At 42.2% G+C, this 11,982-nt stretch overlaps 1 protein-coding gene across 24 annotated transcripts in view; it reads left to right on the top strand.

Annotated features, from left to right (window-relative positions):
- Positions 1-11,982, top strand: part of DOCK9 (dedicator of cytokinesis 9) — a 322,858-nt gene that overhangs the window by 143,982 nt on the left and 166,894 nt on the right. For all 24 annotated transcript variants that reach the window (XM_081815144.1, XM_081815147.1, XM_081815151.1 and 21 more), the window contains exons 5-9: positions 2,067-2,136; positions 4,188-4,283; positions 5,251-5,385; positions 10,603-10,777; positions 11,736-11,803. In XM_081815144.1, coding sequence (XP_081671270.1) covers positions 2,067-2,136; positions 4,188-4,283; positions 5,251-5,385; positions 10,603-10,777; positions 11,736-11,803 — 544 coding nt within the window. The remainder of the gene's footprint in view (positions 1-2,066; positions 2,137-4,187; positions 4,284-5,250; positions 5,386-10,602; positions 10,778-11,735; positions 11,804-11,982) is intronic.

Here is an 11,982-nt window from a genome sequence, read left to right as displayed (position 1 = left end):
TTTTTTTTTCTTTTAATATTTCCAGGGTATTTGAAAGTAGGACTCAAACCTAGCACTCGCGGATTGGTAAATGGTAAAAAACACATGGATGGTTTAGTTATGGCCAGTGGTTCTTTTCAGGATACCACTGATAAAACACAACCGGTAAAGTACCTTCAGTGAGAAGTAGAAGACAAAACGTAAATGCTACAATGTGTTTTATCTTTGAAAGAATATTTTGAAGAGACATAAAAAGCATTTTATAGTGAATAAATTTTATGTTAAAAGTAAATCAGGGGCACCTGGGTGGCTCAGATGGTTGATCGTCTGCCTTTGGCTCAGGTCATGATCCCAGGGTGCTGGGATTGAGCCCCGCGTTGGGCTCCCTGCTCGGCGCAAAGCCTGCTTCTCCCTCTCCTTCTACTGCTCCTCCTGCTTGTGCTCTCTTGCTCTCTCTGTCAAATAAATAAAATCTTAAAAAAGAAAAAAAAAAGTAAATCAAAGAGCACACATTTCCCGACTGTTTTCTTTACCTTCTTTAAAGTATTAATGCGTTCTGGAATACACCAAAAACAAGTGTGTTTAGATTGATTAGTGGTCAATAAAGTGGACCAGGTGTAGGTAGGTCTTGAGAGGTTAAGTTACCAAATGGTACATCCTGAAATGATGCAGTTGGTAAATTTAGTATAGCTGATCATGAAAATCGAAATCAAAATCAAATAATGATGGGTTGTATTTTAAAAGTAACCATCACCAATGAAAATTTTACCTATAATGGAGACCCTATTGATATATTTTTCCTCTGTGTTTGGGGCATCTATGAGTTTGAACCATTGAAACTATTCTCAGTGAACTTTGCTGTTTGTTTTTCCTATTTGTGTGGTTCAGCCACTCCTTAAGAGTGTTCAGCCAACTTCCCGATTGACTCTTTTTGAACCTCAGCTTAAAACACTCCCTTCCAGCATTATCTTCTCCAGATGGGTATGCTCCTTAGCTCTATATTTACCCAGTACTTATTTGGGGATTTTTAAGGTCTTTCCATTTGATTGTATTAACCTATCTTCACTGATAGTCTGGTTCATACTATTCTCCTGGTTATCATAGAACAGACTATGAGATATAGTGAACTTACTGGATGAGATACTTTTACCACTGGTCGATTTCACCTTTGGCATTAATAATTTTCCAGTTGTGTGGTAAGAAAGAGAGGGAGGATTCTAACATAAATTCTGTACTCTGCCTGCATCCTCTGCTCACTCTCCCCTCTGTGAGCCTCAGTCTCCTCACCTATTAAATGGTCTTGACACCAGCCCCCACCATCTAAAGGACTGAAGGAGATAATGTATGTGAAGCCCAGTGCTTAGAACATACTGTTTAATAAATGCAGGCCGCTGTTACTGTGCTTTTGTTAACACTGTCATCATCAAGACCGTGCCTCCCACTCTAAAGGCCATGATCCCATTTTCCATTTTCTCTTACAAACTTCATTTTAAAAGTTATTCTACTGAGGCGCCTGGGTGGCTCAATCAGTTAAGCGTCTGACTCTTGATTTTGGCTCAGGTCATGATCTCAGGGTTGTGAGATCAAGCCCCAAGTCGGGCCCTGCGCTCAGCACGGAGTCTGCTTGAGATTCTCCCTCTGCCCCTCCCCGCGCTCGTGCTCGCTCTCTCTTTCTCTCAAATAAATAAAATAAATCTTTAAAAAAAGTTATTCTACCAAGTTTTTATTTATTAATACACTTTCCCATTTTTTTTTTTTAAAGTAGCCTCCACGGAGCCCAACGTGGTGGGGCTTGAACTCATGACCCCGAGATTAAGACCTGAGCTGAGATCAAGAGTCGGACACTCAACCGATGGAACCACTCAGGCACCCCTATGCTTTCCCATTTTAAATATATCTATGCCAGCTTTTCTACATGGCTTTTGGGGGCTCTCTAACTCTGGAATCACCCGCTTTGCAAAGCAGTAGTGCCGATTGTTTTTATTCTTCAGCTGAGTGGACCAGCTTTGGATTTGTTAAATGTTGGTTCCTCTGATGGTGGAAGAAATGCATAGATTATAAAACAGATTTCTTTCTTCTCTTTAAAGCAAAGTGGCCAAGTTGGATAAACTTCCAGTTCACGTCTATGAAGTTGATGAGGAGGTTGACAAAGATGAGGTAGGCAATTGCTTGCAGATTTAAAAATTGATTTAGTTTACAGATTGCAAGATTGTTGGAAAATTACCAGCATTTAGCCAAAAGAGGAATTGCAATGTTTCTTGAAACGGGAAGAACTTTTTTAAAATGTATTGTCGGATTGACTGAAATAAGGTCTCCCTTTCAACCTGACTGTTCAGGGTACAAGTTCTTCCTGTCTTGTTTATTTGTTCTGAGATCATTTTCAAAGGCCTGGATAAGATTTGGCTACGTTGTTAAAAAATATCAAGATTACTTAGACCTTAAGTTTAGGTTGTTTTTCAACAGGATATCTTGAAACAAACTGGCCACCAGTAGGCTTTAAATGGCTCTTTCTTCAGTAATGGCTTTGAGTGAAGTATATGGTACCAAGAAGCTTTTCTTTTCCTGTCTTTTCTTTAAACAAGCCCACTCCCCCTACTCTTGGAGAAGTGCATAGAGAGAACTGGGCATTAAGATGACTGAGCCAGGGAAACCTAATAAAAAGTCAGTGCAGGTCTCCTGAGTGGCTCAGTTGGTTAGGCGACTGCCTTCGGCTCAGGTCATGATCCTGCAGTTCCGGGATCGAGTCCCGCATCGGGCTCCCTGCTCGGCGGGGAGTCTGCTTCTCCCTCTGACCCTCCTCCCTCTCATGCTCTCTGTCTCTCATTCTCTCTCTCTCAAATAAATAAATAAAATCTTAAAAAAAAAAAAAAGTGAGTGCAACCTGTTTCTCCATTTCTCATTCTCCCCATGAGATGCCTCATTGTGACTTGGGTGGGGCGGGTGTCCTGATTGATTGATTGATTGATTGATTGTCAGCTAAGCCATAACACTGGCCATTCAAGAATATTAAAATGTCCATGGCAGCAAATTATTTTAGAAACCACTTTTAAAATAATTCTGGGAAGAGTAAGTGGTCATTCAAATGAAAAGATATTAAAAAAAACTTGGTGCTCATTAGTAGTAAGAGGAGAACCCATTGAAATAATGCACGTAAGGGCACACAACAAACTGTAAAATCCTAGATAGGTAAGTTATTTCTTATTGCTAATAATAAGAACATTAAACCACCGATATTAATATTGATATGGTCTAAAACAGAACATAAGATGAGTCTTTCTGCAATTGTCTACTTGATTGCAGCAATAAAGATCACTACTAGAGACTAGTCTTCGGAGGTGTGAGCCGGGTAGCGGGACTCCGTGTGGCCCTCTCTTGCCACTGAGCGCACTGAAGTGTCCAGCGGACACTGCCTTAGAAAGGCGAGGAGGCTGCAAGGGAGCCACACGAGAGAGAACGCGGAGGGCCCTGGGTCAGCGTGTGGCAGCCTGGCCACACTGTGTATGTGTGTGTGTTCACATGTCATCTGTCTGTCTGTCTGATGCACGAGTGCGTGCCTAAAGTATTTTTAGCAGCAGCTGGCTGCTCCCTGCTCGCCTCGCTACCCTGGCGCCCACAGCTGGAGTCAGAACCTGCTCCAGCGAGTTTCTTTGTTTTTCTAGCCATGTCCCTGCACTTTCCTGACTCCCCTCCTCTACCGCTATCCCTGTGCCTTCTTGTCTGTCCTTCCTTCTGAGCTGTTGTCCCATCCATTTCTTTCATCCCTCCTTTCTCTGTTGCCTCCTATTTCCTTCCTTTCTTCATTCACCTTCCCCTGAACTGAGCCTCTGGGAAGTTTTCCAGGAATTTGCTTTCGTCCTCCAGTTATAGGGGAGTATAATTTGAAAACATTTTTCATGAAACCAGGCGAGACCTTACAACCTGAGCGGTCAAGTATGGTATGTACTTTCTGTGGCTCATTAAACACTTAAAAATTTGGACTGGAGCTAGCTTTGCCTTTTAATGGGCTAGAGCTTTTCCAGGAACTTAGGCTTCTCCCTCTCTTTTCCTGCCAAGCAGACTCTAAAGTGACTTGTGGCAGATGGTGACTCCAGGGAAGGGGCAGGATGGGGCAACCTGGCACCGATGGAATGATTTTCCCTTTGGCCAAACTCACAGCAAGTAAGATTAGTAGTAGCAGGAGCTCGATTGTGGTTTGCCTTCTCTCCTAGGATGCTGCCTCCCTCGGCTCTCAGAAGGGCGGGATCACCAAGCACGGGTGGCTGTACAAAGGCAACATGAACAGTGCGATAAGCGTGACCATGAGGGTAAGGTGGCCCATCTCCCTGCATTCCCCTCTCATTAAACCCTTTCTGCTATAGGTCTTGGTAATAATGCTCAAAACGAATGGGTATGCTGTTCTTCCTGGCAAAAGTGACACTGTCTGGTTAGTAAGATGCCTCCCTGGTGATAGACCCCCATTGGTAGTGTGCCACTTCCACCCACTTTCCCTGCTTCACCCTCCGACCACTAGCATGACGAGACCATCATTGGGCTGGTGTGAAGGTGCAGTCGCCAATGTGGGCTTTCTTCCCTGGATCCACTGCAACAGTGGCACCTCCAAGCACATCACCCAGGGGGTAAATCTGAGCACTTTGGGGAGGTCCACTGTGACCAAGTCAAGAAAGGCAAAACTTGAGAACCAAAGGGAAAACTGTTAGATTGGAAGGGGATTGCAAAGAGAAGAGCAAAGCTAGTATAAAAAGCCATTCAGGAGAGGAGGAGGACCAGAGAAAGACCAGAATAAATAATAAAGAGGAGAGAAATAATGGAAGGGAGGTAGGATGGACTAAAGAAGAGTTCAAGGGAAATGCTGACCATCATAATCCTGAGGCTGGAAAATCATTCAGTGTCACGAGGCAGAGAAAAGTTCCTGTTCTGTGTGAGCAAGAAACCCTGGGGATTTGAGAAAGTTTCCATCCTTCTGTACTGCATCCCAAATTGGAACTCATTGCACTGCTTTTGGGTGGTTATGTAAAAATATCAAATTCTGTGGGTGAGAAAAATGACCCATGCATGTTAAGTGAACCACTGCCTCAGAATTTAAATGCACTGAAATTATTAAAATGTGGTGGAGAGTCTTAACTCACCATTACCTGGGGCGTTGGCCAGAATTGGGTTTGTTTTGGAGAGAATAGAAGTGGTTTTTACATATGTATACAGCTGTGAGTTATCGATAGACATTGTGACTCTCTTCATTTTGAAACAATAGCTGTGTATGTATTCTTCTCTCAGTCATTTAAAAGACGGTTTTTCCACCTGCTTCAACTTGGTGACGGATCCTACAATTTGAATTTTTATAAAGATGAAAAGATCTCCAAAGAACCCAAAGGATCGATATTTCTGGATTCCTGTATGGGCGTGGTTCAGGTAAAGATGAATAGAGTTCTATCATCGAGTTTTCTTATCTGTTAAGAGTGCCATCTGGAATGAGCAGATTTAAGCAAACACTTCCAAAAGTGGCAGTATTGGGGGTGGAAACAGAATAGCTGATTGTCAGGTGAGTAAAGGCTTGTTTTTCATCACGATGGAAGCTGGCCCATGAAGCCGGCAGGGTTCTGTTGTAGTAGGCCTGGTGCCCTGGCATGCGAGTTCCTGTGTCTAAGATAATGGCTCAGCTGCTTTACAGCTGTGTAACCTTGGGTAGGCTGTTAACAAAAGTTCCTTCATATGCAGAATGTGCGTAATGATCATGTTTCCTTAATAGGGTACATTGAGAGGACTAGGTGAATTAATTTGGAAATATCCAGAACAGTTCTTAGCCTCTCACTACGATCATAGTACCAATAGCAGGGTAGTCAAAAGACTGGGTTTCAGATCCAGACTGAGTTCAAATCCCTGCTCTACCACTTACCAGCTGTGTAACCTTGGAGACATCATTGATCCTCTCTGTGCCTCAGTTTCCTCATTTGTTAAATTGGGATAATTGTCAAATATGGTTACTGAGAGGATTAATTAATGTATGTAAAGAGCTTAGAACCGTGCTAGCCAATGGTAAGAATTCAACCAATATTGGGTATTTTTGTTATCATATGCTATTGCAGTTGTATAGTTATTTTTTTTTTTTTTTGAGATTTTATTTATGAAAGAGAGAGAGAGAGTGAGCATGAGTGGGGGAAGGGCAGAGGGAGAGGGAGAAGCAGGCTCCCTGATGCGGGACTTGATCCCAGGACCCTGGGATCATGACCTGAGCTAAAGGCAGACACTTAACCAACTGAGCCATTCAGGCACCCCAGTTGTAGAGTCATTCTTAAAAATTATTTTTAATCATGCATAATGTACTCATAACATACTTATATATTTAAAAAAATCATATTGTACAGATAAACTGGAGGTCCCTCTCGATCCCCATCTCTCCCTTTCCCAGAGAGATGCTGTTACCAGTTTGATGTAGGTTCTTCCATACCTTCACAGAATTGTCTTTGAAAGCAAGTTGCCAGTTTCCCGAAGTGCCCATCCATCCACCCACTCCCCTGCCACTTTCCAGGAAGTTCTAAGGCAGTAACATACAGGGATCCATAAAACACAGGATTGCGTGAATTTAAAGTGAGTTTGAAAGCAGGAAGGTGAACAAGGAGTCGGGGTAGGGAGGAGATGAAGAGGAATTAGCTAAGAAAAAAGCAGAGGTGTTAAAGACACCTGCTGTGGGTGGGTAGCAAACTGGGCTCTATGCTTTCTAGCTGGGAGACCCATTCAGTAGCACAGTGCACACGGATGCAAACAATCCAATTAGTCAGAAGCTGTCCGAGTCATCTCAGAATGAAGATCATTCAGGCATTTCTCATGGGGGCCCTCATACAGAGGGCACTGTGCGCTTAATGAACAATCTCCTTGACAACTCCTCACAATAGATGCAGTCACCATTATCAGAGAATTCTTCCTAAAAATGACTCAGTGTTGGCTGATGATATTGGCCTGAAGCTCGGTTCTACAAGAAAGGTTGTTTTGTGGGGCCAGTGTGATTGAGGTTGGAGACACAGCTGTCTGGTTTGACTTTCAGGTGTGTGTACTTGTTTATGTACTCACATGTGTAAAACTAAATTGCATTTTTATCCCAGTAATGCATTCATCTGGGTCAAACAGTGCAGAAAGGTAACATTGCATGCATGTTCCTGCTTACAACACCTCCACCTCACCCACTCCTCACTCCCCTGAAATGATCACTTTCAACTTTTTCCACTCTTCTTTCTGGGGATGTGCCTTCATAATGCTGGATAAGGCATGTCTGCTGCTTTTTGTCAGTTGTGGACATTATATGATGGAAGGTGGGATTTTAGCTCCTGCAGCCCTCCCTCCTGCTCTAACCTAGACTAATTGCTTTCTTGGCCTCTGGATAGTCGTCATTCTGAAAACTCTTTGCCTTCCTCCCTGCATTGGATTCCCTGTTTCCAAGATCCTGTGTCTTCTTCAATCTTGCTTTACTTCCTTGTTTTGGAGGAGCACATTCTCCAAGTAGCCTCCTGAGAAATCATGTCTGAGTGGTTAATTTCTTGAGCATTAACTTACCTGCAAATACTTTCGGTTTTGCATTCATATTTGATTGATAGTTTGGCTGTATGTAGAAATCCAAGGTGAAATTTACCTTAGAATTTGAAGACACTCCATTTTCTTCTGGATGCTCATGTTCTTTTGGGGGTCTGATGTTATTCTTATTCTCTGTTCTTCTCCATCTTCTCTTTACCTCTAGTGACCTGAAATTTAGGTTAGTTTGTCTTCATTCTGATTTTTTTGGTAAACTTTTTTTGTTAAGGCATAACATACAAATAGAAAATGTACACGTGATGAATGCGTGACTCCCACTGCTTCTAAATTTGGATCTCTTGTCTTACGTGCTGCGAACTCTGGGAGAGCTCTCATTCTGGAAACTGTGTCCTGTATTTTGTAGCCACCTTGGTCTTCCTGAACTCTGGTCAGTCTCATTAACTCAGGGAGACTGCAGGACTCTGTCCAGGTTCCCCTTTCTGGGCCACAACCCGGATACCACCTCCAGCAGAGTGCTGAGTTGCTGCTAGGGCTCACCTCATTTATTTCCCGTCCATCAGGGTCCCAGGCCTGCCCTACCTGTTGTCAAATATCTGAAAACAGTTGTTTCATCGATTTTGTTCCGTTTCCTAGTAGTTATGATGGGAGAGTAAATCCAGACTCTGTTACTTCATCAGGCCAGCAATAGAAGTTGGGGGTCCAGACTCAGATGTCTACAGGAGCCAAGCAGGAAAATTAAGTAAAAGAAGAGGCCTGAGTGTAGAGTAAGAGGGAATGGTGAGAACTATGACAAACAGGAGCACAAATGGTCCTGTCTCATGGGGCCAGCGCCTCTCAGCTGTGGCTGATGCTGCTGGACAGAACTACCGGCTCAAGGTAGTTCCGGATGATCTGTTTTTTTATTTCCCCCCAAGAAATGCAGAAATATAATTTTTTACTTAAATCTTGGTGTTTTTAATTATTGGAAACCAATTTAAAAACAAAAAACCCAAAACACTACTCAGGATATCCCCCCTCAAAATGATGGAATACACAAAAGTATATTTGGGCCATAGATCAAGATGATAGCACCATTCACTGAAAATTATCTTTGCATCAATGGCTAATTGGCCTGTGGGTGACTCTCGGCCAGGAACTCCACCTCAGCTGAAAGCAGCCATGGTGGAAACCAGACTGTATCAAAATAGTTTATTCACAGTGTAAAGTAGGCACTACCAGAGTGAATTGTCAACGACAGTGAATTAACTTCTTGCGTGGGATTTCCAAGTAGGAATTTCATTTGTATTCTTGAGTTGAGAGACCTTTTAAGTTACTTTTCAGTTAAATCTTCTGGCACTGACTTTTAAAAGAAGTTTAAAGCAAAACAAGAGAGTTTGGTCACCTGTGTCACAGCCTTTAGGTGACTTATGCATCCAGCTCAGTCTCTGCAGTGGCCTTCATAACTTTAGCTTCTGACTTCAGGGGACATCTCTTCCTTCGTATTCTTTTTGTCCATGTGGCCGATGTTTTTTAGCATTTAATGAATTGTAACCAAGGCTTCAAAAATGTTAAGTAATTTGTTTTTACCAGATTTGTTTGTAAGCTAAGTGCCAACAGTTGTGTGTGTGTGTGTGTGTGTGTATGTTTTAAAATTGTTTCTGGACATTGTAACAACAACAAAAAAGTAGTTGATTAATGCTATGGGTTCAAAGAAATGCATAAACTGGAATTTTTAAATAGATCTGAAAGAAATCCAGTGTAGAATCTTTAGGCCTAAAAGCATTTTCGGACCTTGAAGTTGATTACACTTATTTTCAGATCAGGACGCTGAGGCTGAGAAAGAAAAACAATGCAGAACCAAGGCCTAATGTCTCCCCGACTTTTAACTTGTTATTTTCACAGTTGTGAGTGGGACAGAAAACACATTTCATAGCCAGCCTTTTGATTCCTGTCTGATTCTTGCCCTGAGGTGAAGGGAGGTGCCTACAGCAGGCAGTCTGTGCATGGGAGTTTGTTGGCCTTGCTTGGTGTGGCATCATCCTGTGTGTCTGAGAAGCACGCTTCAAGGAACGCAGACGCCTTGGGGAGGGTCAGCCTGTCCCTGCCACCTATGCTGAGGAGCCCTGGGGAACTGCGGCTAACCAGCTAGCATCTAGTGGGCCAGGGCTACTCTGCCCCCTACAGGTTGTCCTCAATCTGTGCATGCAAGGGATCTAATGCTACAGTCCTTAGAGTCAAACTTCTTTCTAGTTCTGTTCCTTGGTGGGGGGGTGGGGTGGGGAGGGATTTTGCTCACCAGTGGAGGTTTGTTACTATCTGGAGACATGTTTTGATCTTTACACCTGGGGTTATGCTCCTGGCATGTCGTGGGTAAGGCCAGGGATGCTGCTAAACATTCTGCAGTGCATAGGACAGCTCCCACAACTATTGGTCCCGAACGTCAGCAGTGCCAAGGTTGAGAAACCCTGATCTAGGGCACGTTCATCCTCCATCATTTAATGCATGTGGCTACTGTTTTTGTACTTGGAGCTGGATATTCTTTCATAAGTATAAAAACTGGAGGCATGAGGGAAGGCTGTAGACCTGGTATCAAAATACCTTTGGGGACTCAAAAATAATGGGAAAGTTCCAGAAAAGGAAGTCAAATATATTGATAGATAATGGTTTTGTTTTTGTTTTTTTTTATGGTTTGCTTTTTAAAATGTGACACCATACACTACTTCATTAAAATAAAAAAAGAAGGAGCTAGAGGAGTTGAAAATTTTCAGTGAAATTTCACGCATTCAAGAGCCTATTGTGTGCCAGGCAGTGTTCCAGAAATACAGATGTAGCACTGAACAAAAGAAATCTCTGCCCTAAGGAGCTCTCCTTCCATTTGAGGAGACAGGAAACAAACAAGATAGATATGTAAAATGCATAATGTCTCAAATGAGAAAATTATGGAGACAGTAAAAGCAGGGAAGGTCGATAGTGATGGGGGTTTGCAGGAAAGGGGCTTGCATTTTTAAATAGCTTGCCCCAAATGCCAATGAGGGAGCACCCCATCAGCAAATAATGAAGAGAAAAAAATTTAAGGCCATTCCAATTCTCTTAAAATGTATCTCTTTTACTCCTTTTCAATTTCAGAACAACAAAGTCAGGCGGTTTGCTTTTGAGCTCAAGATGCAAGACAAAAGCAGTTACCTTTTGGCAGCAGACAGTGAAGCAGAAATGGAAGAGTGGATCACAATTCTAAATAAAATTCTCCAGCTCAACTTTGAGGCTGCAATGCAAGAAAAGCGAAATGGAGACTCTCATGAAGGTAAGTAGATCCAGCTTTCTCCAGGTACATGCATACTTTGTTGGTGTCTTTAATTTTGTCAGAGGGCATGGAAAGTGGATGTATTGCACAGGTACATGAGCAGTGGGACAGATGTGAGCTCTCTATAGAGGGCTTGTCAGCAGAGGCTTTATCACATTGGAATTTACTACCCTGACAACATTTTTATCAGGAAATCATGTAATAGGAAGAACCATAGCTTTGGGGGCAGAAAGGAAGACCGGAGTTCAAATTTCAGCAATACCGTTTTTCAGCTCTGAGACCTTGGGCAAGCTACTTCCATATTCTGAGCCTTGGTTCACCCATCTCTGAAATGGGAATGAAATGGAACTTCTGTTTGATGGGAGGATTTAGTAAGATTATGTATCTTGAGTACCTGGCATAGAGTCAGCACTTAAAATACTAAGTATAGTTATTACTATTATCATTAATCTTATCCTTTAGAATTTTAAAGACAAAGTTAAGATAGGCAGACTCCTCATTAATTTGGTGGGAAATATTTGGCTGTGTTTTTGACAATTCATGTTTTATTTCAAGGCCCTAGGCACGTGATTCTCAACCCTGGCTGTACCTTAGATGTTCCCAGGAACTTTTAAAAGAATTCTCTTTCCTTGTCCCACCAGAGACACTGATTCAGTTGGCCTGGGGTGGGACCTGGCAGGACTGACTTTTAGTGGGTCTGATGGATGTGACCATGTGGGCTGGTGCTCATAACTAATATTGGTTCTTTTTAGACAGTGTTCATGGTATATCAGTTATTAAATGTTTGACTCTCAACACGGGGCATCAGTATTTTTTTAAAAAGCTCTGAGGTGTTTTTAATGGGCATCTAGAGTTGAAAACCACTGCGTTCAAGGGTACAAAAGAGAAATGGCCTTCCTGATTTAAATAAAATACATTCAATTACAAGTGACTCAGGTAATCTGTTTTGCCATTTCAGATGATGAACAAAGCAAATTGGAAGGTTCTGGTTCTGGTTTAGACAGCTACCTGCCTGAACTTGCTAAGGTAATATCATCCTAAGTCTTCTGCTTTTTGTAGAATGGTATTGAAATATTTCTCATTTCCTAAATCTGTCCAGGATAGAATCTGTTGAAATGATTAGCAGTTACATTGTAGTAAATTTTTTTGTTTTTTTTTCACATTTTAAAAGTGAGATCTTTTTTTTTTTTTTTTTTTAGTTTTAT

The sequence above is a fragment of the Leptonychotes weddellii genome, chromosome 3, assembly GCF_054177405.1.
Source record: "Leptonychotes weddellii isolate Sample4059 chromosome 3, ASM5417740v2, whole genome shotgun sequence".
NCBI classification, from domain to species: domain Eukaryota; kingdom Metazoa; phylum Chordata; class Mammalia; order Carnivora; family Phocidae; genus Leptonychotes; species Leptonychotes weddellii.
This window is presented reverse-complemented; position numbering and strand designations above follow the sequence as displayed.